At 34.9% G+C, this 27,084-nt stretch overlaps 1 protein-coding gene across 3 annotated transcripts in view; it reads right to left on the bottom strand.

The window, feature by feature from the left end:
* NNT (nicotinamide nucleotide transhydrogenase) overlaps positions 1–27,084 on the bottom strand; it is a 99,274-nt gene that overhangs the window by 16,582 nt on the left and 55,608 nt on the right. For all 3 annotated transcript variants that reach the window (XM_021711476.1, XM_021711474.1, XM_008056296.2), the window contains 5 exons: positions 23,233–23,466; positions 21,708–21,868; positions 17,753–17,932; positions 10,991–11,150; positions 8,509–8,590 (listed from right to left, as the gene is read on the bottom strand). In XM_021711476.1, coding sequence (XP_021567151.1) covers positions 8,509–8,590; positions 10,991–11,150; positions 17,753–17,932; positions 21,708–21,868; positions 23,233–23,466 — 817 coding nt within the window. The remainder of the gene's footprint in view (positions 1–8,508; positions 8,591–10,990; positions 11,151–17,752; positions 17,933–21,707; positions 21,869–23,232; positions 23,467–27,084) is intronic.

Raw genomic sequence — 27,084 nt, 5'->3', positions numbered from 1 at the left:
ACTCACCTCAGCCTCCCAAAGGTGCGGGATTACAGGCTGAGCCACTGAGCCCAGCTAAAAGTACCATTTTTTAAAAGCCTCTTTTATAATATATAATGACAAACCCATTCTTACAGTTTTTCACAACCTCACTTTGAATTTCAGGCACCAAGTGTTTTAAAGGGGACACAACAACATGAATTTCCATGATCACAGGCCATGGGGACAATAAGTCCTGACCAGGGTGCATAACAGCAGTTGTTCTTGGGCATGTGGGGCTATTAAAGAATATAAAACATTCAGCACATAGATCCTACCACAACTGTTCAAATTAACTACATTTTCCTTTTTGCATTACGGAAATACCCAGCCCTAGTTCAGCAATAAACCATTAAGAATGGCTTATTAAACCATGCATCCCAATTCAACAATTAGACAAAGAAACTACAGGGACAACTGGACCCCTTTCTAAACTATTTAGAGTATTTTTCCCATTTTGAAGTCTCTTGTTAATATAAATAGTGACAAGGATCTCCACACTTTTTAAAAAAGACACTCTTTACAACCTTCAACATTTGCTTATATGTTCTGCAAGTCACTATGCAAAATTTATTTCCATACTCAAGATGTTCAAAGAGTTCGTTTCTCTTATTTTGCTATGTTTTATATTTCAAAATCAGACTGTGTACAGGACCATGCACACTGACACATTTTAGAATTCTGCCTTCCCAATACCATCATCCCACTATTTTCCTAAATATGTTATTCAACCTTCTAGGCAGTTGACAAATAAGGAAAAAGACAAAGAGAAAAAAAGATGGCTCATTTGTGAAAAGTCTACTTACTACTCCTGTTTTTAAACCATAAATATTTATAAATCAATAAAACCTAAATTGTAAAAATAGATCTTAAAGATCCTCCAATCCAACTGCTTCTTAAGTCAGGAATTATTTATTTAGAAATTATACCCAATTTGTTTGCACAGTACTCTATCACAAAACAGGCTGGAAATGCCACTGTAGGTACAAAAAAAAGGGCCCCTGGTATGGGCTACACCTCGAGAACCTTTTGAATTATATGTTTGCATATGGCAATGCTCCATGCTGAGGACAATCTATGGAGGTAATAAAAGGATTCATTACTATATGAAAATATGACAGGCTGACTGAAAAGTTGGGGTTCTTTGGTTTTTTACATACTGATGAGAACTGGTTGACAGTTATAGGTAACTTACTAAAAGCACAAGGAAAAGTTTTTCTGGTTTTTTTTTAGTAATTATTTTAGTAAACCATTACTAATTATATTTAATTTAATACAAAACCTTTAACATAAAACCTCCCAAAATATGAAGTCAGCAGGATGAATGTTCCTGTTACCTATATTATCCTTGGTAGTAAAAAGGCCTGGACTAGCTGGGTAGGGCTAGCCCATCCATCTGAAGAGAAATATAGTAATGAAGTGAAAAAATTGTTTTCCTGACAAAGCAATTGGTGTCTACAAAAACTAATTAATAAGATAGATTGTGGAATCAAACTCTCTGGCAAGACTTCTTAGGCAAAAGGATGGACACCCAGCACTCTAAAATTGTGAAAGACCTTCTTAGAAGAAGTGGTTCTAATGAACCCACTCATACAATTCTGAATTTTTAAAAAAACATTTAATTTCCTCGAACTTTCCAACAGCCAGAATTAGAGAACACTTTGTACCTTTCTTTCTTTTTCTGAAGGCAAAAAAGAGCTGAACTGCTACTCTGACTCTGAAATCTGTTGTTCATCCATGGTTTTTCTTTCTTCAGAAAAAAAAAAAATCATGAAAGTCAGAGAGCTTACGAAAATGTCTCAGGGGCACAATTTTCCTAATGCAGAATAATAGATCCTGTCCTATAAATGTGAATGAGGAAATATTTGACAGGCTATGGTCACATTTTCCATCTGTACATGTGGCCTGTGACACTAAGGCCACCCAAAGAGATGAGATGTCATCTAAGGAGGATCAGGTCAGATGATCCAGTGCAAACATTAATGCTGTCCTCTATAAAACCACATCCCCAAACTACCTTTGCCACTCTGAGGATATTAATTATAGACTACGGTCAAATCTGGCTTTTCCATCACTGAACCAAATACAGTTACGAAGCCCAGAATAGAAACTGTATGATTACTGACACTGTTTTGACTTCAAAATAACCAAGACTATGAAGAATGATACCAGAGCAAAAATTAAAATTCAATTTGTGACTAATGTTCTAGAATCTTTCTGTCTCAATAATTTTAATGATGTTGTTGAAAGGTTTATGGAATGTAATGTCCAATAAGCCCAATAAAATGAAAATTATTTATAATCAAGATATTGAAGAATTTGAACATAAAATGAAAAAAGGCCTTATTTAGTTATACTCAGTCATATTAGCATGAACTTCATTTAAAAAAAACTCTGCTCACAGTCTAGGCAACATAGCAAGACCTCATTTCTACAAAAAAAAAATCAAAAAATTAGCCAGGTATGGTGGCATGCACCTATACTTTCAGCTACTTGGGTGACTGAGGTAGAAGGATCACCTGAGTCCAGAAGTTTGAGGCTACAATGAGCCCTGATCATTCCACTGCACTCCCACCCGGATAACAGAGTAAGTCCCCAACTGAAAAATAATAATAGGCTGGGCTCAATGGCTCAGCCTGTAATCCCAGCACTTTGGGAAGCTAAGGTGAGTGGATTGCCTGAGCCTGCGGGTTCGAGACCAGCCCGGGCAACTTGGCAAGCCCTCATCTCTACAATAAATAAAAAATTAGCCAGGCATGATAGAGTGTGTCTGCAGTTCTGGCTACTTGGAAGGCTGAGGTAGAAGGATCACCAGAGCCCAGCAGGTCGACGCTGGAGTGGCTGTGAGTGTGCCACAGCACACCAGCCTGGGCGACAGAGGGAAACTCCAAAAATAATAATAATAATAATAATACATTTTTTAAAAACTCTGCTCTAAGGGTTTACTATGACTAATATTAGAACCAGAAGTCAACAATCACCCTGATGGTCAGAAACACTGGATTCATCAATACTGAGTTTCTTCCTAAGACCACTAGAATGCCTATGGACAAGAATTTCTAAGGAATGAATCCTAAAATGGTATGGCTGGAAGAAGTTTTACAAAGCACCTAATGCACAAGCTGTAACACAGTCCTCTCTTCTTTCCACCATACTAATACACTGTGAACAGTATAGCCAAACAATATGGGATGAAGGTGGCCATTTCCTAGAAGCATAACAGACACCTTTGATCTGGGGGGTTACTAGCACTTCCACACAATAGATGTGAATGAATGCACATACTTTCTTTGGTTTTCCTCTTTTCCACCAAAAGTTTCATTTATTTGACCAATTGCACAAATATCCATCACTCCCACCCGTTTTTCAAGAAGGTAGATTTAATGCAAAGAAATACCATATTCTTTGAGAAAACCAAAAGCACTGGTCAATTCACCACCAAATACTGCCAGCTACAACTCTGAAACTCTGATAGAATAACCTATACTATAGCTTTCCCTCTTTTCAACTAACATCCGAATTAGAGACACAACGGAGTTTTGTCTCCAACTCAGATTATCATAAAGCCTATCAACTAACTTCTCAATGAAAATGAGTTTGATAGGATCAGGAATTATCTGTTGTATTCACTGATGTATTCCCAGGACCTAGAACAAGTACTTGACACAAAGTACAATATAATTATTTGTTCAATGAATGGTTGTTAATATGAACAGCTGTGTCTTTTAAAAAAAAAAAGTATTACAAGGTCGGCCCACATGAAGCTGCTAAATAATGTCTGTTGCTTTACTCAAATATTATACTAGGTCTTTTACCTGGCCTAACTTCTATTCTCTTCAGTAGCATGTGACTTTATTATTTTACCAATTTGCATGACTTGGCTCTTCCAAAAAAACAAATCCAGGAAGACTGAACTTTGTTTATCTGAATCACATTTAATCCATGGAAAACAAGAAAATCCAGTTTGATGGACAAAATACAAAAGTATCTTCAAGGAATCAATTTCTTAGTAAAAATAGCATATATTTAAACATATAGGTATGTTACATATGACTGTAAAACACTATTAAGATGCAAATACCATAAGCAACTAGATGTGTTTAGATAGAGGATAAAAATAAATAAAAATATTTTTTTTAAAAAACCTGCAAAATTTTTTATGTTATGAGGGTAGTATAAAAAGTTTTAAATATATCCTGGGCTACTAACTATTCTTTGCATTCCTATCCTACTACTACTCTATGTGTCTTAGCATAATATTACATTTCATGGAATTCATTCATTGATTCATTTGTTTATAGATTTGCTTTCTTCATGACCATAAACTTTTGAACATGAGAACTGGGCTTATGCATCCTTGTAGTCTCAGTATCTAGTAATAAATTTCTATTAATAAGTTAGTAATAGAAAGATATAGTTGAACATTAACATATGAGTCACACATACCATCAGTTAGCCAATCAAAGAAGCTGAAAGGTATTTAATAAATTCAAAAGACACTGTAGCCCACATCTTTAAAATGTAAAAAAATTCAAAAGATTTCTGTGATAATCCAAGCAATACTGCTTTATAAAAAGAAAATCGAGCAGGGATTAGTTAAAAAAAAACAAAAAAAACAAAAAAAACTATACCCCTTTTTGAGAATTACTTATTGGAAACACTATCTCTGCTTTATAATGAAAAGCCTAGCATATAATCAATTCAAAAATTGGGAAGTAAAGAAAAAAAATCTGTGGCTCTTGAATCAGAAGATATTTGTCATAAAATGCTTTTAGAGATCAAGCAGTAGTTAGGTAAACCGCGCAAGCATTCTAGGCTACTGGGAAGCAAGGAATATCTTGGCTACTAAAGAAAATCCAAGTCAGTGAACTTTCATGACATTCTAAAATGAGTTCTTGTCATGAAATGTCATGTGCTTCATTACATAATCTGAGATTTTCGTGAGCATGTTATGACTATGGTCAAAGTAAAGGAAAACAGGAGTGTCTCTAAATCCATCACGGATCATGAAGCCAGACAGACTGTATGACAGATGCAATTTTTCTTGGCACCACTTGGGTGTAACTAATTGATGACAATCACATGTCCACACTGGCACATTTCCACAGGGGATGTGTGTGAATATGTCACCACATCTGGATGCTAGGCATGCTGGGGTCCTGCGGCACAAAGACCTACTAAAACCGGAGGCCCAGCAGCTGCACTCAATGAACACCGTGGGAGCTCCACAGAGTGATGAAAGGACTAAATTACCGCAAACTGTAAATACAGATTTATTTCATTAAAATACGAGGTAACTGCTGCAGCCATCTCTTGCTCCAACAGCCTCTTAAAATAAAAAACAATTTTTTTAAAAAGCTACCATCTACCTATATACATATTCCTAACTTTGTAAGGAAAATTTGCATTTCTCCTTTAAAAAGATAACAGTCACATCAAGCAAAATCAGAGTTTCTACAAACTTCTTTAAATTTGAAAAAATTCTACACAGAAGCTAGAAGGAAAGAAAAACTATGATAATCTACTGTCATCATGTTAGCAATAGTCCTCTTCTATTTAATTCAAATGTAAGATTTACATAATGTGCTACAAAGCTCATGTTGAAACTTCAACATACTATAGTAAAAAAAAACCACTATATACTAATATATAATTGCACCTTTAATATGAAAGACACACAATTACAAATAGCTAACTTTTCCTCATTCACAAATAGAGAAACCAGACTGAACAATAATTTTATTCTGATCCTGCACGAAGAGTATTAATAAGTTTATTAAATTATTGAACAAACTATGTCAACAATTATGTGAAGCAATGAAAATCTCTCTCATGAAAAAGCCTTCTGTTCTATTTACAAAATTACTTCAATAAAAAAATTTATAACTGAGAAACTATTCATATATGCATAATCAAGTATCTCTCATAAATCTGAAACCAAATAATTACTTTCCCATACAGTATGATAGAGATCATTCTATAACAACAGTTTATATTATGTCCTCAAGGACAAAATTCTAATTGCAATCAGATCAGAAACTAAAAATTTATTTGTCCTATTCTTTTTCTTTTCAGATTACTTTTCCCATCTCCCTTACTTCTTTTCACATTTCCTTTTATGTCCTGCCTTCCTTCAAGCTACTCAGCAGTCTTACAATGCTCTTCAACACTGCATCCAGCCATCTAACACTAGAATTATTTTCCAAGATGTCTGGTTAGCCTAGGCTGATCAATGAATGGGTAACAACAGAGGTATGTCAAATTAATCATTCTCTTCCCTAAGGATAGCAAAGACATGAAAGCCATCTTTCTCTATTTTATTATGATTGCCATGCATCTCCTAAACATTTATGTGGTGATAGAAGGCATTACTAATACATTAGACTTTCTCACATGTGGGTTGAATAAAGAAAACAATTTCTTTTCAGAAAAATCATAAAAGGTTCTTTAACACATCCTTTTTCTTTGTAGGTCTGCAAATGCTCTAAGTAACAAGAGTATGACTAAAAAGAACACACAGTTAAATATCCTATATGAAAGTAAGTAACTAGAATGGAGACTTCTTATATAAAAATTAAAAAATAAAGTCAATGACTTTTTTCCTCATATAACTTCCGTTCATCTAAGATTACCACTAAACATGGAAATCATTCTCGTCACAGAAATGCTGGTGCTACTACAAAAAAGTATTTTGACTCTATATAGTTGAAAAACATATAGATTGCAAAAAGGGTTGAGAGAGGAGTGACAGAAGAAAGGATGGGTGGAAAGGAAGAAATAAAATGCAGCTGACATAACTGCTGACATGAAGATAATTTAGGTAACATCCTGATTTCATCATGTAAGTCTCTTTTACCACTATTAATAACTGGGACATTCAAGCCAAAGATCAGGATTTTGCATCCAGTCTAACACAGGCAGTCTGACTAGTTCTAGGCACACTGTGTGGCTTATCTTCTTATCATCTTTCCCCAGACAAAAGTGTAGGGTTGACATCTTAAAAGCAATTTTTACTAACAGACATTAGCAGTTTTATTAACAGACATTAACATCCTAGTAAACAAACTCATTCTACTTAATGAGTTATCTTGCCTCTGAATTACGGTGTCATGTCAGTGCAACTGCTAGTTAAACCAGTTTCCCCACAAAATAGACAGCAGTTGTCCTACTAGGGATCATTCCAAAGGCTCTCTCCTCTGACGCCTAAGTAACAGCAGAGTTCCAGAATAGGGACCCACAGGTGAGCAGAACAGGTGCAAAGTACAGCTAAAGTCACCAAGTTCTTCGCCCAATGGCCCCATTTACAGGCTCTTTAAACCCTTTACCAAAGGTCATGAAGAATACTATAAGAATGCAGAGTCTTCAACTTTGTCATTCTGCTTAATATTCTCCTAAGAACAGTCTAGTGCCCAAATGGCAAGTAGTAGGTACAGCTGCTACTCTAATTCATATTTCAAAAAGTGTATGGCTTTATTTAAACACACACACACACACACACACACACACACACACACACACACACACACACATTTTCAGCAATCTTTTCCACCCTGATAGTATGAGAGCTAAATCAGCAAAACAGTATACAGCCCACAGGTTTATTACTGGGTCTCATTCTTCAAAAAAACCTCTCTTTGGGGACCTTTTCTTTTTCTTCAGTGTGACCAGAAACCAAGAAGGCACGACTTCATGTAGTGCAAATGTTTTACTTGACCTTCTTTCCCAAAACAAACCACAGAGAAGCAAGACTTCTGTTTTTCTCTATTAACAAATATCCTGGAATTTGAAATACTACAGATTTCTCTTTCTAAAATGAGTCTATATTTAGAGTCAATGCTATCCCAAAAATAGCAAAACCTAAGTAGTAAAACTGAGACTAGAAGTTTGTTTTTTTGTTTTTCTTTACAGCAACTGAGCTTATTTACCTGGGATGACATATGTAAAACACTACTAAGAAAAAGTCATCTTTTAAAAAAGAAAAGCTGTCTACAATGAACCCTTGAACAACGCGGGCTCGAACTGCATGAGTCCACTTATCCACAAACTTTCTTCTGCCTCTACCACTCCTGAGACAGCAAGACCAGCATTTCCTCTTCCTTCTCTTCCTCAGCCTATTCAATGTGAATATGATGAGGATGAAGACCTCTATGACAATCCACTTCCACTTAATAACTACTAAATGTATCTCTTCCTTACGATTTTTGTAATAACATTGAGTGTTCTCCGGCTTGCTTTATTATAATATGGTATATAATACCCATAACATACAAAATATGTGTTCATCAATAATTTATGTTATTAGTAAAGCTTCCAGTCAACAGCAGGTTATTTGTAAAGTTTTGGGGGAGTCAAAAGTTATAAGTGGATTTTTCAACTGTGCAGGAGGTCAGCATCCCTAATTACTGCTTTGGTTCAAGGGTCAACTGTATTTCCTTTTCTCCACACATACATCTTTATACACACTGCAAGTCAGTCACTGCAAACACTTACCTGACTTTTTTGCCTTGCTCAGTGAGCATCTTTACCAAATCAGCAATGGGATACTGAGCTTTAGCTGCACAGAGACCATAGCCTGCAAGGAATATTAAGGATACAAAAGAATGTTTTTTATTTTGAAATTTTATGAACTATAACTTCTCTCTTGATCAAAACATGTTTTTATGTCAACATGGGCAATCAGTTAACAGACCTAGAAATAAAAGCAAACTTACGATCTGGACTTTTAAAAATATTGCCCTAAATTTGAAATTCAAAATCTAATGATTACTCTTCAATCTTCTGTAGTGTCTGACAATGCTAGACAACCCATTCCCACACACTACATACACACTTGGGTGCACCTTCTTTTCTCTTCTGTTCTCTTCTCCTCTCTCTCTCTCTTTTTTTTCCTCTCTCTCTTCTCATGTTTTCAAACTCTCTTCATACTTGGCTCCGATGACATTGCAGTCTCCCCAGGTTACCCTTCTAATTTTGTCATCTTTCTTGTATTCCCTTCTAACTTTGTTTCTATTCTTCCTCAAATGCCTTGAATAGTTTTTTTCTCCTTTTGTTTTCCCCCTTAAATGACAAAGCTTCCCACAGGGCTTTAACTTTGCCTATCACACTCTCCTTGAAAATCTCAGCTCATTCCATGGCTTCAACAACCATTTAATGATTCCCAATCTGTCTGCAGGCTCAACCTGCCATTTGAGCTAAAGTACCCATCTCCATTGCCCCACTCTCCCATCTCTATCTCAAACTTAACGTCTCCAAAACAGAACTTAAAATTTTCCTCCACATTCAAAGACATGTACTCCATATTTCTGCTGCTATTACAGGTATAACCAAGAACTTCAGTCACCTACACTCCCCTTATCCCTCCATTCTGTCCATTCTACCTGTATGATGAATCTCACATCTGTTCCCTCATGTCTATCTCCATTTTTTTCAAATGCCAAGTCTCTACTCAAGTTAATCCCTCTGCAACACCATCCTTCCTCTAAGGTCCAAAACAAATACACACTTCCCTACAAACCTCTGTAAGGTTCCTTATGATAAACTGTCTACACAATTCACTTTAGCCCTTATTATAGCCCACCTTGCATTACTGATCTACCTATCTCCCTTCATCAGTAAATGGAAAACACCTAGAGGGAAAAGATCCTGTCCTCTACCTCTGTACACCTTTACACTCCAGCATAGTGTTTCTCAACAGGTAAGACGAATGCTACTTTGGCTGGAACCAATCATTATATGCAAGGGGATCCCGCACATTACAGTATATTTAGTTTGCCTGCTTCCATCCACTAATTGAAAGTAGAAGCCTATCTTTGTAACAACTAAAAACCCAAATCCACATGTATCAAATGTCCCTAAACAGTGGTATTGCCCCAATTTCAGAAGTCTTGCATCTTAACATTCAATTCAGCAATGTTTGATATTTTTATCTCAGCACATAACCAACCAGTAAACTACCCACATGTTAAATCAGTAGATTTTCTTTCTAGAAAATCTAGAAAATGATAGTGTTAAAATCCTAAACAGAAGGCAATGCATTACCCATAATTCCATAGCATTCTGTGATAAGAATAAGAAGAACTGAGCTAAATCTCAAAAATTTGGGAAATTGAGACCTGGAGAGATTAAATAACTTGATCAACATCATGTAGATTGTTAGAGGCAAAAAAAAAAAAAAATTAATAACAAAAATGAAGTGTTGTGACTCCCAGACCAAACTGTTTCTACCAGGCCATATTGCCTCATCTTGTTGAAAACCACATGATTCTTGCTAATTTTTCAAATATTTATTTTTGAAAAGAGAAACATTTATTGAGCAAGTCTAATGAGTGAGCTAACATTTTCATATACTATATCTATTTAATCTTGACAACAGGCCTAAAAATGACCAATGAGAAAAGATAACCAAGACAAGGCCGGGCACGGTGGCTCCTGTCTATAATCCCAGCACTTTGGAAGACCAAGGTGAGAGGATTGCCTGAGTCCATGGGTTCGAGACCAGCCTGGGCAACTTGACGAGACCTCATCTCAACAATAAATAAAAAAATTAGCCAGGTGTGGTGGCGCATGCCTGTAGTCCTAGCTACTTGGAAGGCTGAGGTGGAAGGATCGCCTAAGCCCAGCAAGTCAAGGCTGTGGTGGCCGTGAGCGTGCCACTGCACTCCAGTCTGGGCAACAGAGTGAGACTCTGACTCAAAAAAAAGAAACAAAAACTAAAACTAAAATGATTTATTATGTGTACAGAATCACAGAAAGGCATGGCCAGAACCTACTATATCAATTCATAGTATCTCCTCATAATTTCCAAAATGCTAACTTAAAGAAAGAATTGTCAGTATTTTTCACCTAGTAATCACAGAGCTGCTATTAAATTTCCATTATATTTTCAAAAATAAAGAAGTTCCAATTATACTTTTTCCTAAAATAAGAAATTGTTTGCTTTTTGTTTTTTGCCTTTTTTTTTTTTTTTTTTTACCTGGAGTAATAATAATGCTATTAGCTTCTCTAATCATGTCAATTGCATTGTCAAGGTTGATTTCCGTATGTGTGCCAGAAATTTCCATGGGTTTTCCACCAGCTGTTGAAGTGGTACCATAGCCTCCAAGAATCACATTAGCCAAGGAGCGATTCATTGCCTAGAGAGCAAAATTATCAGTTGTGAGACTTTAATCCACATAACTTTTTGAAAATGGTACATATTTAGTGTGTATGCTCTTCAGAATAATTTTAAAAGGTCTATTCGATCATTTAAACATTTTAACCAGATAAATTTGAGCTGACTTCTGAAAACAGTATTATTTCACAAATTTAAATGACAGAAAACATCTAAGAACCATATAATTTTTTCTCTATCAATCAATTGCATGCTGATGTATTTTCCATAAAAAGATAAATAAAAAAGAATTTAATGGCAAATTATCAGTAAAGTTAAGAAATTAATGAGAAATTCAGATCTACTTATTATTGTCCAAATACTGATTGAGCAATTTCTGCCACCATATTTATGTGTATTGCATCAGAGTAAAAGAGGACTAAAGAGAATGACAGAAATAAGAAATTTTACAAGGTAATCCTACAGATCTCTCAGGGGAATTCACTACCGGATGCAAGCTATGTAAAGGCAACTGGGAAGAATTAAAATGATAGGGATCTATCTCATTTAAAACTCTACTGTCTTCTGTCACCAAGAAAATAAGAAAAGTGGGGACTGAAACAGTCATATTTTCCAAATCAATTATAGCTCCCTGAAGTGCGATACCAAAGTTGCAAAAGAAGTAATTGGGTTCATCATTAGGATCCTAATATATTTCACTCCCAAGAAGTAGATGAATAAGGTTACACACTTTTTAAAATTTATACCCACTTTTTTAACTAGAAAAATAATCTCAAAAGAAAAAGGAACTTCTCATTGCATGCTCATTTACAATTATTCAAGAATGTATCACACAAATGCCACAACAAAAATAAGTGAAATAGCTGATCTGGTTTTGAAAACAGTTCATTTATACACCTCTGCAGGTGGGGTAGCAAAAGGAAAGGAAAGAAGCTAAAGGTTTTGAGTAATTAAACACATTTTAAGAATTCACATCACTGACTGCACATGATCACATCCATTCTACATGATCATAACTGAATTTACCACCTCAGAAAAAAATTCTAAAAATTTATTAAACCCTATGTTAAAGATTGTAATAAATTATACCACTTAAAAGTTATATAACTATCACTTTATTTTAAAAAGAAGCACTTTATTATTTAAAAAGCAAAAAAAGCACCTAGAGACCTTCAATAAGTACCACATGGAGAAAAACATGACCATTCATACAATGAAGGCCCAGCCAGCTACCAGCTTGGTGAAGACAGTCACATCTGCTGGAATGGAACATAGTCAAAGGCAGGGAGGAAAAGGAACAAGAAGATGAGCAAGAAGCCATATTTTTAAGAAGGCCTCCCTGAAATCACATAAATTTCAAAACAGATGGATTAAAATGTTGTCGGCATTTTAATTGTGCTTTCAACTGAAATTGATCAGATACAATAGTCACATTTTACAAAGCCCCAAGTCTGATACACTTGTCTAAGATTATTATATACAAAATAAAGCCTGAAATCTCTTTATGTATATTGTTAGTAGATATGAGGGTCAGAGAAGAAATAAAGTAACACCTTTAATTAAGTTCATAATTCCAAATCTGATATGAATTTTAAATTCCTAACACCTCTTCCCATACTTTAAAACCAAGGTTTAATGAAAATACAAATAGTTGTATCTGAGATTTTACAAACATTAAACTTTTGTTAATTTTCATAAATCCTTTCTAGTTTTGAATTATAGGATTCTGAAATTAAGTTATCAAAAAAAAGTTCTACTAAATTTTTGCCCTTAAAAATTGATTTAAAGGACTGTTTCAGACATTAAGATATTTCTGTCATCAATAACTCTTTTCTAAAAAAAAACCCAAACAGACAGAGGGTTCTATCACCTGTATCACACAGTCTTGCAGAAGGACAGATCACAGAGGGATGGATGTAGAAGGTTACAACCATTTTATTCTAACTTGGTTTAAAAGAAACCATTATTTCCTCCTATAAAACTGAATGGAAGAGAAGGAAAGAATCTCTGAGGACACTTAATTAATGTGTACCCTCTTCTGATGGCATCTTAGGGAGGAAAAAAAGGGAACCACACAGTAGTTTAACAATCAAAGTGTAGCTTGTTAAACACGTATCCACAATTATATCACCATTAAGTTAATTCCATGTGGTCTCTTAAAAACTAAATTATTTCTCATCTCTAAATTTAACATTGCAACATCATATTTTCAACAAATGTTTGGGGTTTAGGGTTTTGTTTTGTTTCTTTCTCTTTTTTATTTTATTTATTTATTTTTGCTTGCTTAAGTGATTAATGGGACTATTCTATGACCACTGATCCAGAGATTGAAGAGTTCCCAGCTTCCAAGACAAAGAATTTGCAACACTGTTCAAGACTGTTCCTTTCAAGTTATTAAGCCTTATAATTAAAACTGTATTCTACATTAAAGAGAACCTTAATTCACATTATTCCAAGCACACTGTAAGAAATAAATCTGAAAACAAAGGAAAGGTCATAAAATGGACAAAGCCAAAGCAATAACAGCATATATACCATCTACTAGAATCTCTTCTTTCAATGCTTTGTAGGTACCAATTCATTAACCACAAAGGGAAAATATTATTTTGGGTTTGGCTTTTGATCCACTTCATTCTGCTCTATTTTCATTTGAAAGCAAGTGGCAAAGTGCAAAAATCAAAAAATTTGGTCTGAAAACGCTGTTCCATTTTTCAAGACCTCTATTTCCCAAGTAATCAAGTATCACAAGCAGTGGGACTCATAAAGAGGTTAATGCCTACATGATATCTGAATATAAAGTAAATCATTGATTCCAGTTGGTTGTTTAATATTAACATTTTTCTATTTTTATAATATTGGGTGTTGTGCAACCACAGTGTTGGGCTCAGAGGACACCCAAAAGAATTATTTCTGAGAACAAAAATACAATTTTACAGATTGCTGGTTAGCCACTTGGGGTCCATTCCATTCCCTTACACTTAATGAAACCACTCTTCTGGTTTGGATTTGCGTGTTTCCTTCAATAAATAATAATGAAGGTCAACATATTAACTCTAGTATCTCTGCTACCATTACCTATCTGGAGAGGGTTTCAAAATATGAAATAAGCTAACAAATAAAATATTCATCTAATGTTCATGTATCAAACATTATACTCATTTGAATGACCCAGGTGCTAGGCCAGGCTCCATAAACACAAAAGTGAATAATAAAAGGTACATTAAAGTAATATCTCTGTAAAATAAGAATAATATTTGCTACCTCCAAAATTAGTGTGGGAAATAAATGAGCTAGTATTTGTAAAGCACCTAGTGTAATGCCTGCAGTATTGTACTAATGCCTTATTTCATTTTTTAATTATTATTCTGACCTACTTTGAATGCCTAAGCACAGCCAAGAAAAGACAGTTTCTTATAATAAAGCAGCACAAGCTAAGAATCAATGATGGTCAAGATAAAAGTCAGAAATCAGAAAAATTTACAAGAAAATTTTTGTCTTCAAAATCTAAAAATATGGCAGGCTTGTTTTTGTTGGTTTCTTATTTGTTTTGTAATAACACCTAGTAGACAATATCCAATAAAATAAGTATATTGCACATCACTTGTAAGAGATTTGACTGATAACTCCCTGGTAAAGATCAATTTATCAATATCAAAAGCCAACGAAAGGATCTTACTCCCTCTGACCATGTAATTACATTTATAAAAACTGACCTAAGGAAATAGTTTAAAATGAGCAAGAGGGAACATTACAACCAAAAAAATTTTTAAACTAATCATAATATGGTTTTGGACAGATATATTATGGTATACCCATATGCTATAATAACATGCAGAACCTAAAAACTATTAGTTAGAAAATCAAATCGAAAATTAAAGTTAGATAATACATTAAACAGAATGTATAGAATGTTAACAGTTGAGTCACAAAGAGAATTTAGATTTTTTTTTTTTTTTACTTATCCTTTCTTGTTTCTTCCAAATTTCCTACATTAAGCATTCTTTAATTTTGTTATTTGGACTTTATTTTAATTATGGCTACAATTGTCCTTGAATCCAAATTAACACAACTTGCTATTACAGAGCATTAATCTTGCCCAATATAATATTTATGGTCCCAGACAACTATAAGAATACCTTATTAGTTATATATGCAGTATAAGAATTAAAAATATCTGCTGTATACTGATGGTAGATGACACACTTGAGGCAGTGGAGATAGAGAGAAAGAAAAGAAACTGAAGAACTACAGAAAATATATCAAGAAATATGAAAGAATAGAAAAAATAAGAGAAAGATGATATAATCACAGAAGTACACATAGGAAGGAGAACTTTCAACAAGTGCCTCTTACTACCTTATCCTGGTTACTGTTATGTAATTGTTACTGTAAGAATAATTGTTAGCATAATGAATAATAATTATACTATATATTACTAATAATAAAATAATAAAAATAATGAAGAAAGGAAAAAGACAAACGAGACACAGACAGAAATTTGAGCAATATTATAGATAAATTTAAGAAACTAAAGAAAACCAGTTAAGAAAAAAAGGATAAAGGCAACAAAGTACCCATGATGACATTTCAAGAACTGAATGCAAGTTTTCCTCCCTCCCTTTCCCATATCAGTAAATCACTGGCTTTGTTAAGGTTCAAATCCTCTCGTTTAACTTTAAAATCAGTTTCTGATAAGCCACAAGTTTATATAACAATGAAAATATGCTTCCCCCTACTGGTCATTTAAATTCATCAACTGAAATAAAGTCAAACTAGGGTTAAAAGCTCATTTTTAGAGAAAACTGTATATCTACAACTGAATTTTTTTCTTTTCACAAAGATGCATATTTTCAAACCCCAAATCTTGACATTTTTCAAACAGGATGCATAATCCTCCACCTCTGCAAATTCCCTGAACAATTTGGGTGATTTAATTTTTAAATCTCTTAGGTTATAGTGAATTTGGGCTATCAAATTCTTTGTTTTACAATATGACCAAAGAAACAAAAATATTTGTATTATAAAACCATAACTTCAGCATTCCAAATTACAATGTGATTTTCAATTAAATCATAAGGAAAATTCCAAGTCACAAAACTTGGAGGGTTTTTTTGTAATAAAAGAATGAAAGTGGAGTAAATATCTCTTTCCTATCTAAATTATCAGTGTAAAGTCACATTCTGATTTCATTTATTTTCATGCTTGTACCTTAACAGTCAGTCAAAACTATTATTTCGAGAATAGTATCTATAATAAGGCAATTTTTTGAGTAACACAGGTAATTATTTGCAGGATATCTTCTTGCTATCAAGAAAAAAATTAGAAACAAAAAGTAAGCTAGGAAGTATTTGTGTTGCTACCTTTTTCTGTTCTTTTTTTTAAAAAAAATCATGCTGGAACAGATAAAGAAAATATGGTACATATTTACAATATTATTCGGTCACAAAGAAAGAATGCAAAACTGTCATTTGCAGCAATATTGATGAAAATGGAGGGCATTATGTTAAGTGAAATATGCCAGGCACAGAAAGACAAATTTTGCATGTTCTCACTCCTCTGTAGAGACAGAGAGAAAATGATGGCTACCAGAGACTGAAAAGAGTAGTGGGAAGAAGAGAGAAATTGTGGATGGTTAACGATGTGCAAAAATATAGTTAGACTGAATGAGTAAAATCTAGTTGCTAGCACAACAGGGTGACTGTGGTCAACAATACTTTGTCGTATATTTAAAAATAACTAAAAGAGTGAAAATGGAATGTTTCTAAGACAAAGAAATAATAAATGTTTGAGGTGATGGATACCCCAATTACCCTGTTTGGTTATCACACATTGTATGCCAGTATCAAAACATCACATGTACTCCATAAATATATACACTTATTATGTACTCATAATAATTAAAAATAAAAATGTTTTTTAAAAACAAAAACAACAACAAAAATTATGTTAACCACAAAATTTCAAGATAGGCACGCTCACAGATGACCAGTGGGAGTGTAAACTGGAACACTTCCAGAATTATGGCAATAAGTATAAAAAGTCTATAAAAAAACTAGCCTACGAAAGCGACTACCCTTTCACTTCTAGGAATCAGAATTATCAAAGATAAACTTATGTGCAAAAAGAAATCAAAAGCAAACACCCTCAAATATACAGCATTAGGGAAATTTCATATAAATGATGTACATCTATCCATATAATGGATTAATAGAAAGTCTCTTAAGATAATATTTCAAAAGCATTTTGATGATAAAAAGTCAATAATATGGTATGTAGGATTTTAAAAATTAAAATATAAGAAGACAAGTAAATGCACAGATAGGCAACACATACACACACACACACACACACACACACACACAAGAATGGAAGGAAATAAACCAAAATCTTATGTGTTTATCTCCAGAGATGCACTAGAAGACTTTCAGGTTTCTATTTAATTTTCCTAATTCTCTACCTTTGGATACCTTAAAAGTAGCCTTCGAATTTTATTCACATAAAAAATTCTGCTATTTCTGCTAAAGAGAATTAAAACTAACACAGTCATTTGTATGTCTAATAAAAAAAATACATTCATGTTTTCAGAACACCATTTCCGTGTCTTTCATAATATGTGTTTCTTACCACACACATGATGTATGACAGGATAGCACCAGAGGAGCCGATGAGTGCTCCCACGATGGTCAGCAGGTTGTTGTTGAGCAGGAAGCCCTCTGCACACAGGGCCCAGCCTGAATAGCTGTTCAGCACAGTGATGACAACGGGCATGTCAGCACCCCCAATAGCAGCCGTCAGAGTCACGCCCTAGGACAAAAATCAAAGCCTCTGATGTTTGATATCTTGGTTCTTAATTATCTTGGTTTTCTAATTAATTTATATACATAAAAGTTCTACGTCTGGTAATAAGTGGTTTATCCTATTTAACCAACTATCACATGAATATAACAACTATAAATGCTGAGGCATGACCACCCCCTCCCCACAAAAATTCCCTAAATTGAAAAACCACTTTTCAGTGATGAAAAGCAGGCAAAAACTGGAGAGGGGTCAATACTTGGAAAACCATAATAGCACTAAGTGAATTTACCAGTTTTTATGGCTCTAGGCTAGGGGCAGGACCCTGCTGGTACCAATGAATCAGCTAAAACTAAAATACAAGTCAACAGTCTTACTTGTTTGAAGATCTTGAATAAGGTGTTTGAGGTAATTAAGTCAGTTGGAAAGTGAGAAAAGAAAATCCACAAAGAAGCAGGCTAGAGAGAAGAAGCCCCAACTTCCATGTATAAGCTCTGCCTAAACCTCTGGATGACTCTTGAACTATGCATATGTGGGGCAGACTTCAAGCAATCCTGCTAAGGATAAAATAACAATAGATCTTAGTTGCCCTGCACCATAAGAGAGAAAAATTGTACATTTGAGAACAACCAAGTACGCTGCCTACAAAAACAATTAAATAAAAAGTAATAATCAGTACTCTTTGAAGGAACACAACAGAATCCAAAGTGTCTATAGCATATCATTAACAATGTCCACAATGCAAAATTACTAAACACAGGAAAGGAAAAAGGATGGTGGGGAGAATGATTTTTACTTTTTATTCTACATGCTCCCCCTATACTTTTTTGTTTGCTACAATGTGAGTATATTCATGTGTTACTTATTTAAGCCGAAAGTAATTAAAGTAAGTCTCCAAAAAACTCTACTTTACTCAATCATATTCATAGGATTAATAATTACCTTTTGAATTCATACGGAAACATAAATGACCGTGAATAGCCAAAACAATCCTCAACAACAACAAAAAAAGTGGGAGGCATATTTAAACTTTATTATAATAAGCTATAATAATCAAAACAGCCTGGTACTGGTACAAGAACAGGCATATAGACCAATGGAACAGAACAGAGATTCTAGAAGCAAAGTCTCAACCAACTCATCTTTGAAAAAGCCTCCAACAACGATTGGGGAGAGGAGAACCTATTCAGTAAATGGTGCTGGGAAAACAGGCTGACCTCATGCAGAATATTAAAACAAAACCCCTATCTATCACCATACACAAAAATCAACTTTAAATGGATCAAAGACCTAAATGTTAAAACCTCAAACTGTAAGAACTTTAGAAAATACAGGAGACACCCTTATGGAAATTGGAACTGGCAACCAATTCCTGATCAAAACTCCAGTGCCCATTCCATAAGAGATAAGATAAGCAAGTGGGACTTCATCAAACTGACAAGCTTCTGCAAAGCCAAAGAAACCATCAAGAGAGCAGGGAGATGGCCCACAGCCTGGGAAAAAATATTTGCCAAATATATGCCTATCTGACAAAGACTTAACATCTAGAATTTACAAGGAACTCAAATGTGCCAAAAAGAATAAAACAAACAGCCCCATTACAAAGTGGGCAAAAGATATGAATAGACACTTCTCAAAATCAGACATAGGAGCAGCCAACAGATACATGAAAAAATGACTAGTGTAATGATGCCTCACTAGTCATCAAAAAAATGCAAATTAAAACCACACTGAGATACCTCCCAGCTCCAGTCAGGATGGCCATCATCAATAACTCAAAAAACAACAAATGCTGGAGAGGATGCAGGGAAAAGGGAACACTTCTACACTGTTGGTGGGAGTGTATACTAGTACAAACTCTGTGGAAAACAGTTTGGCGATTCGTAAACGATCTAAAAATTGACCTTTCATATGATCTCACAATCCCCCTACTGGGAATATACCCGAAGGAACTCAAATCACTCTATGAAAAACATACCTGCATACTCATGTTTTATTGCAGCATTTTTCACAATAGTAAAAACATGGAGCCAACCATGCTACCCATCAAAAGAGGACTGGACAAAGAAAGGTGGTACATATACATGATGGAATATTATGTAGTCATAAAAAGGACAAAATTATGAAATTCACGGCAACTTGGATGGACTTAAAGGCAATAATACTGAGTGATCTATCACAGAAGCAAAGATCCAAGTATCACATGTTTTCACTCATAAGTGGACCTTGAACAACTATCATAAAGGGTTGGCAGTAGTGGGAAACTGACAGGGGAGGGTGGGGATGGGATTGGCAATGGTGGGAAACTGCCAGGGGGGCGGGGGCACACCTCATCAACAAGGGTACCTGCATAATGAATATTTGTATACCTAACCTTGAATTTTGCCCCACATTTTTAAAATTAAAATAATAATAACAATATTTAAGTATCATATTCACAGTTTCTAAAAAACAGTAATTCTTGAAGTTTTACATTTCTATACTATGGATTTGATTTGAGACTTTTTTTTTGAGTTAGAGTCTCACTCTGTCGCCCAGACTGGAGTGTAGTGGCACACTCCCAGCCACCGCAGCCTCGACCTGCTGGGCTCTGGCGATCCTTCCACCTCGGCCTTCCAAGTAGCTGGAACTACAGGTGCGTGCTACCACACCCAACTAAGTTTTTGATTTATTGTAGAGATGAGATCTCACAAAGTTGCCCGGGTGGGTCTCGAAACCATGGGCTTAGGCAATCCACTCGTCTCGGCCTCCCAAAGTGCTGGGATTACAGGCTGAGCCACCAAGCCTGGCTGAGATTTTTTTTTTAACTTCTGCTTTATTAGATTAAAAATATCAAAACTATTCTTCTTTTGTTTAAAATAAAACAAAAACCAGTGCTATGTAAGCCAAAATAAAATTGGATCATAGATATTGACATAAAGAGAATTTTAAGTAATTTTTCAGTGTTCTAAAGTTTCTGTGTTTAAATCATGACCTAACTTCATGGGTCACACAAAAATAAGCATCATTTTTATACTGTAAATCTGATGTTTCTAAATCAAGGAACCAGTAAGTAGACGATAAACAATTATTACATGTCTAACATTTTGCCCAGCACTGTAGATGATTTTTATAAAACTTAAGTATAAACCTTGTCTACAAAGTATACGCTAGACTAAAGGAACATGAATAATAGTGAACAAAGGCACATAATACCAACCTGCATGTAAGAACATCACACACAGGTATGATAAGATGCTAAACTGTAGTATATAGACACCTAAAAACTATTATATACATCAATATACTAAATGTAAAAATTAAAGAGGGAGACCAAATCTATCATGAAAGGCTTCCCTGAGCTCTCTCAGTGAGCATACAGGATTTAAAAACTACATTTTATTTCATAAAATCATTTGATTTGGTATCATATCTTCCAATGAATGTGAGAGCAACTAATGTGCAGATTATCCTTCAGGTACTGTGTAAACCCCAAAGCATTATTTTGTAGGGTTTGTCACAATGGAGTTACAAACTGTGGCCTTTGAAAATTCCTATTCACCAACACATTGATCCAGTGAAGAGATCCAAAGCAATAAAGATGTCTCACGTGATAACTTTAAAATGAAGAATTAATTGACAGAAAGAGGAATTTTCTGTTACTTTATATTTTCTAGATTCTAAAAAAGATGAACATGTAACTATTTTAAAACATTTTTATTCCCTCAGGATATGACCAGACTGTAGTCTAACAAAATTCCCAGTTCCTCCCTGAGAATGTGTTTCTTGGTTTCTGAATTCTTACCATGATAGCAGAGAGAGCAGACACAGAGCTCAGACAGGTAATGCCAGTGGTAAAGCTAGGGTCCATCATGAATGGGATCATTCCTCCCACACTAGCAGCCAGCAAGCCTGCATTGAGTAAGTGTCTTCCAGGTAGTAGGAGAGGGGCAGATTTCAGAATACCTAGAACCAAACACAAGGCATTCACAATTCAGAATGTGTCATAAGAAACACCCTCATACTCAAAGTGCATGTATGTGTATGTATGTAATTTAATCCTAAATTACCAAAATTTAATCTTAGAATAACATGATACTTAGAATATCACCAGATACAAAACATAAAAGCAAACTGGAGTTGCTACACCTAACAAATACTAATGGAGGCAGAAAAAGAAGGATGTTCTTTTCCTTATTTTGATCACATAATTTTTTTAACTCTCTGTCACGGAATCTTAAAAAGTTGTCTTCTCCATTGGGACTAACACAGAAGTTGTTAAGCATACTTTTATATATTGAAAACTTCAGGCTGGGCACAGTGGATCAAGTGTGTAATCCTAGTACTGTAGGAGGCCGAGGAGATAGGATTGCCTGAGCCCATGAGTTTGAGAACAGCCTGGGCACCTTGGCGAGACCTCATCTCTACAATAAATCAAAAAATTAGCCGGGCATGGTAGCACGCACCTGTAGTTCCGGCTAATTGGAAGGCTGAGGCGGAAGGATCACCTGAGCCCAGCAGGTAGACGCTGGGGTGGCAGTGAGTGTGCCACTGCTCTCCAGCCTGGGTGACGGAGTGAGACTCCAACTCAAAAAAAAAAAAAAAAAAACTTTAGTGCAAGAGTCCCTAGCATATTAGTATCTCTGATTCTATTAACTGAACTCAAAGGAGAAGATCTTTTGTTATTTGCTCCTAAAGACAAAGCATGAGATAAGAATGTTTGAGGCCTGAAGTTCTTTCACAATTTCTAAGTTTCATGGAAGTTTCCCACATAATTTTAATGACTTTATTACTAAGAGGCAAGACCATCTTTCAAATCACAAACTAATTTCTCTAGAGACTCTATTCTATGTTTATGATTGACTTTAGCAGTAGCAAAAGTTACCAGGCTAAAGTCCCCTAAAATGTGTATTTGTTTTCAAAATAAGTACTGTTTCCTAATCACACAAAATTATTCAAGAAACTTCTCTCTACTTTGGAAAATGTATAAAGCTCATTTCTGCAAACTCTACACAGACACCTCTAACCAAGGATTATGAAGATGCTATTTAGTTCACATGTTTTATCAAATGTCAACCAGTCCCGCTACACAAACCTCTGCACTAATTTCCTCCAGAAAAAAAACGGCTTCAAAGCTTTATGAGATTTGTAAAGATCAATAAAGGGGAACTATCTTAACGAAAGGAAAAAAACTTTTACATATTTCTGAGTGCTGTACTAATACCCTTCATCTAATAGTTTCTACTGTTAAGCTATTTTCTGAAATTGAAATAGATCCCTAAATACCCTAAACAATAGACTTTATCTTTTTATTATGTTGAATCACTTACCCTGCAATTTTCCGTAGGCAACAAGAGACCCACTGAAGGTGACACCACCTATATAAGTGCCGAGGTAGGCCACAACCTTGGTGAGATTTGCTGCTGCATCCGTAGCAAAATGTGGATATTCTATAATGTACTCAGCTATGCAAGTAAGTACGGCTGCCAACCCCACTAAACTGTGGAAAGCAGCAACTAATTGAGGTAAATCAGAAATCTGGATGCGCTTGGCAATTGTCAATCCTGTTAAGTAATGAAAGTCAAAGAGAAATTAAAATTTGGCAGATCTTGAGAAGTAACCACAACAAAGATTACCCCTAAAGGTTTCCATCACTGACACCAATAAATGTTATCTAGTTTGAGCTAGATATAGCTAGAGGGCTGTATAGAAGGGAAGGACATTGGCTATATACAGGTTGAGTATCCCTTATCCAAAATGTTTGGGAAAAGAAGTGTTTCAATTTTAGGTATGTTTGGATTTTGGAATATTTTCATATATGTAATTAGATAGCATGGGGGGATGGAACCCAAATCTAAACATGAAATTTATTTATGTTTCATATATACAGAGGCTGTATGTAATTTCATATATTTTTAACAATTTTGTGCACAAAACAAAGTTTGTGTTAAGTAATTACACGTGGAGTTTTCCACTTGCGGCATCATGTCAGCACTCAGAAAGTTTTTAATTTTGGAGCATTTCAGATTTTGGATTTCAGATTAGGGAAGTTCAACCTATAAGCCCTTTCAAAATAGCAGTTTTTCTCCACACACCTAACCATGACCTAACTCCAATAAACCCAAACATACAGCATCAATGTATGCATCCTCCCCTTACAAAGTCCTTCCACCAGCCAACACTTCTTTAGATTTCTTAAAGCTCTAATTAATTTCCCTTAAATTATTCCCACTATGACCCAATCCCTTTTCTCTATAATAAATATTTGCTCCTAAGAACACAAGAAACATCTGTAATATGAAGAAGGCCTAGGTTTACAGGTGAGTGAAGGGAAGCCAAGTCCAAAGGTTAAAAAAAAAAGTGTAAAACTCTGGATAGTAAATTCCCAAATAAGGAGACTCTGAAGGTGTTTCATAACTACAGATGTAGAAGGAATGGGGCTCAGGATATTTACTAAAATCATGTCTAAAAGTTTTCCTGCCATGAATACAGCATGAACATTTTCCTTCAAGTGCATTTTCTAGGTATTGTCAAGAAAGGACTCAAAGTATATAGGGAAGTATAAAAAGAGTCCTAAAGCTAATATTGCACTGGTAAATATTTAACAACCAGTTCGGCGGGGTGGGGGGGGATATGCACACACATAAAAAGATCATTCACCATGAATAGGTGGCCTTTATTCCTGGGATGCAAGGTTGATTCAACATATGCAAATCAATAAACATAATCCGCCACATAAGCAGAATTAAAAAACAAGAACCACATGATCGTCACAATAGATGCAGAAAAAGCATTTGATAAAATCCAACACCTCTTCATGATTAAAAAAAACAAACAAACTTTCAACCATCTAGGCATTAGGGACCATACCTCAAAATAGTAAGAGCCATCTACGTAAGACAAACCCACAGAAAACATCATACTGAATGGGCAAAAGTTGGAAGCAATCCCCTAAAAATTGGAACAATACAAAGATGTCCATTCTCACCACCCTCATTCAACACAATACTGGAAGTCCTATCCAGAACAATCAGACAAGACAAATAAGTAAAAAGTATCCAAATAGGAGAAGAGAAAGTCAAATTATCTCTCTTCCCAGACAATATGATTCTGGATTACAGACTTAAGTGTAAGACCTCAAACTATAAAAATCCTAGAAGAAAATCCAGGAAATGCTCTTCTGAATATCAGCCTAGGCAACACATTTATGACCAAGTCCTTAAAAGCAAATGCAACATAAATGAAAATTGACAAGTGGGACCTAATTAAACTCAAGATCTTCTGTACAGCAAAAGAAACAATAATAGAGTAAATTGATAACCTACAGGATGGGGGAAAAAATCTTGCAAACTATGCAGTTGACCAAGGGCTAATATCCAGAATCTATAAGGAACTTAAATGAATCAACAGGATAAATAAATAACTCCATTAAAAGTGGGCCAAGATTGTTCACAATAGCAAGAACATGGAACCAACCGTACTGCCCATCAAAAGAGGACTAGATTTTTTTAATGTGGTACATATACATGATGGAATATTATACAACCATAAAGAAGGATAAAATCATGAATCTCACAGCAACCTGGATTTAGAGTCTATAATACTGAGTGATAATATTACAGAAACAAAAACCCAAGTATCACATGTTCTTACTCATAAGCAGACTGCGAACAATTATCGTAATACTATAAGAAAAGGACTGGCAGTAGTGGGAAACTGCAGGGGGTGGGGGAGGCAGGACTGGCAGTAGTGAGAATCTGCTGGGGCGGAGGCACACCTCATCAACAAGGGTCCCTGCATAATGAACATTTGTATGCCTAACCTTAAATTGGTAACCCCACATCTTTAAAATAAAAAAAAACTAAAAGCTAAAAAAAAAAAGTAGGCCAAGGACATAAAAAGATTCTTCTCAAGACATACAAGTGGCCAACAAACATATAAAAAAAAGTTCAACATCACTAATTATCAGAGAAATGCAATTAAAAACCATGGTGAATTATTATCTCGCTGCAGTCAAAAAACAACAGATATTGGTGAGGTTGTGGAGAAAAGGGAATGCTCATACACTGTTGGTGGGAACGTAAGCTAGGTCAGCCCCTATGGAGAGCAGTTTGAAGATTTTTCAAAGAATTAAAAATAGATTTACCATTTGATCCAGCAATCCCACTACTGGGTATATACCCAAAGAAGCATAAATCATTCTATCAAAAAGATACCTGCACTCATATTTTTATTGTAGCACTTCACAATAGCAAAAACATGAAGCTAACCTAGATGCCCAACAGCAGTGGACTGGATAAAGAAAATGTGGTAATGCTTACCATAAAAAAGGACAAAATAATGTCTTTTGCAGCAACAAGGATATATTCTATGCAAATTAATGCAGAAACAGAAAACCAAATATCACATGTTCTCACTTACAAGTGGGAGCTAAACACTGGGTAACATGGACATAAGGATGGGAACAACAGTCAGTGGGGACCATAAGGGGAGTCTGGTGGGGGGGTAAGAGTTAAAAAACCACCTATTGGGTACCATGGTCACTATTTGGGTGATGGGTTCAACAGAAGCCCAAACTTCACCATCACACAATATCCCCATGTAACAAACCTACACACGTACCCTTGAATCTAAAATAAAGAATAAAATAAATAAATAAATAATGTGCACACATAAATACATAAGTTTTTACTGATATAAAGGTATGTAGCACATAAGTCTCAAATAATAACAAAATGCTTTATCCTAAATTCCACATAGATACAAATTGACTTTCATAGATTGCCTTTGCTGATTTTTGCTAAACTCAGCAATCTTGTAGGGACAATCTCGTGTTTGCAATTGAGTGTACTTCTGATATGAACATTGGTTGATATTTTTGTTTATTTTAACAAGATGAAAGTAAAACAATTAGATATGTGTGAGAACTTCACTCATTTGGCAACCATGTGAGTGACTTCTTTGCTGAATCTGATAGTAGTTTTCAAATACTAGAAGAATATTTACTTAATTTTTGTGTTGTTCACAATGTAATGGCTACAGTCACAACATATTTTAAGTTTAGGTTGCATTATTAACATTTTCTCCATCATTTTTTTAGGTTTGGATAACAAACAAAATGATAAATCAAGTCTAGATGTGCAGCATTTGTTTATTTCCATGGTGCAAATACTCCTACCAAG

The sequence above is a fragment of the Carlito syrichta genome, unplaced genomic scaffold (assembly GCF_000164805.1).
Source record: "Carlito syrichta isolate Samal-C Ts95f unplaced genomic scaffold, Tarsius_syrichta-2.0.1 Scaffold302316, whole genome shotgun sequence".
In the NCBI taxonomy this organism is placed as follows: Eukaryota; Metazoa; Chordata; class Mammalia; order Primates; family Tarsiidae; genus Carlito; species Carlito syrichta.
Note: the sequence above shows the minus strand (reverse complement) of the source record. Positions and strands in the feature narration are given on the sequence as shown.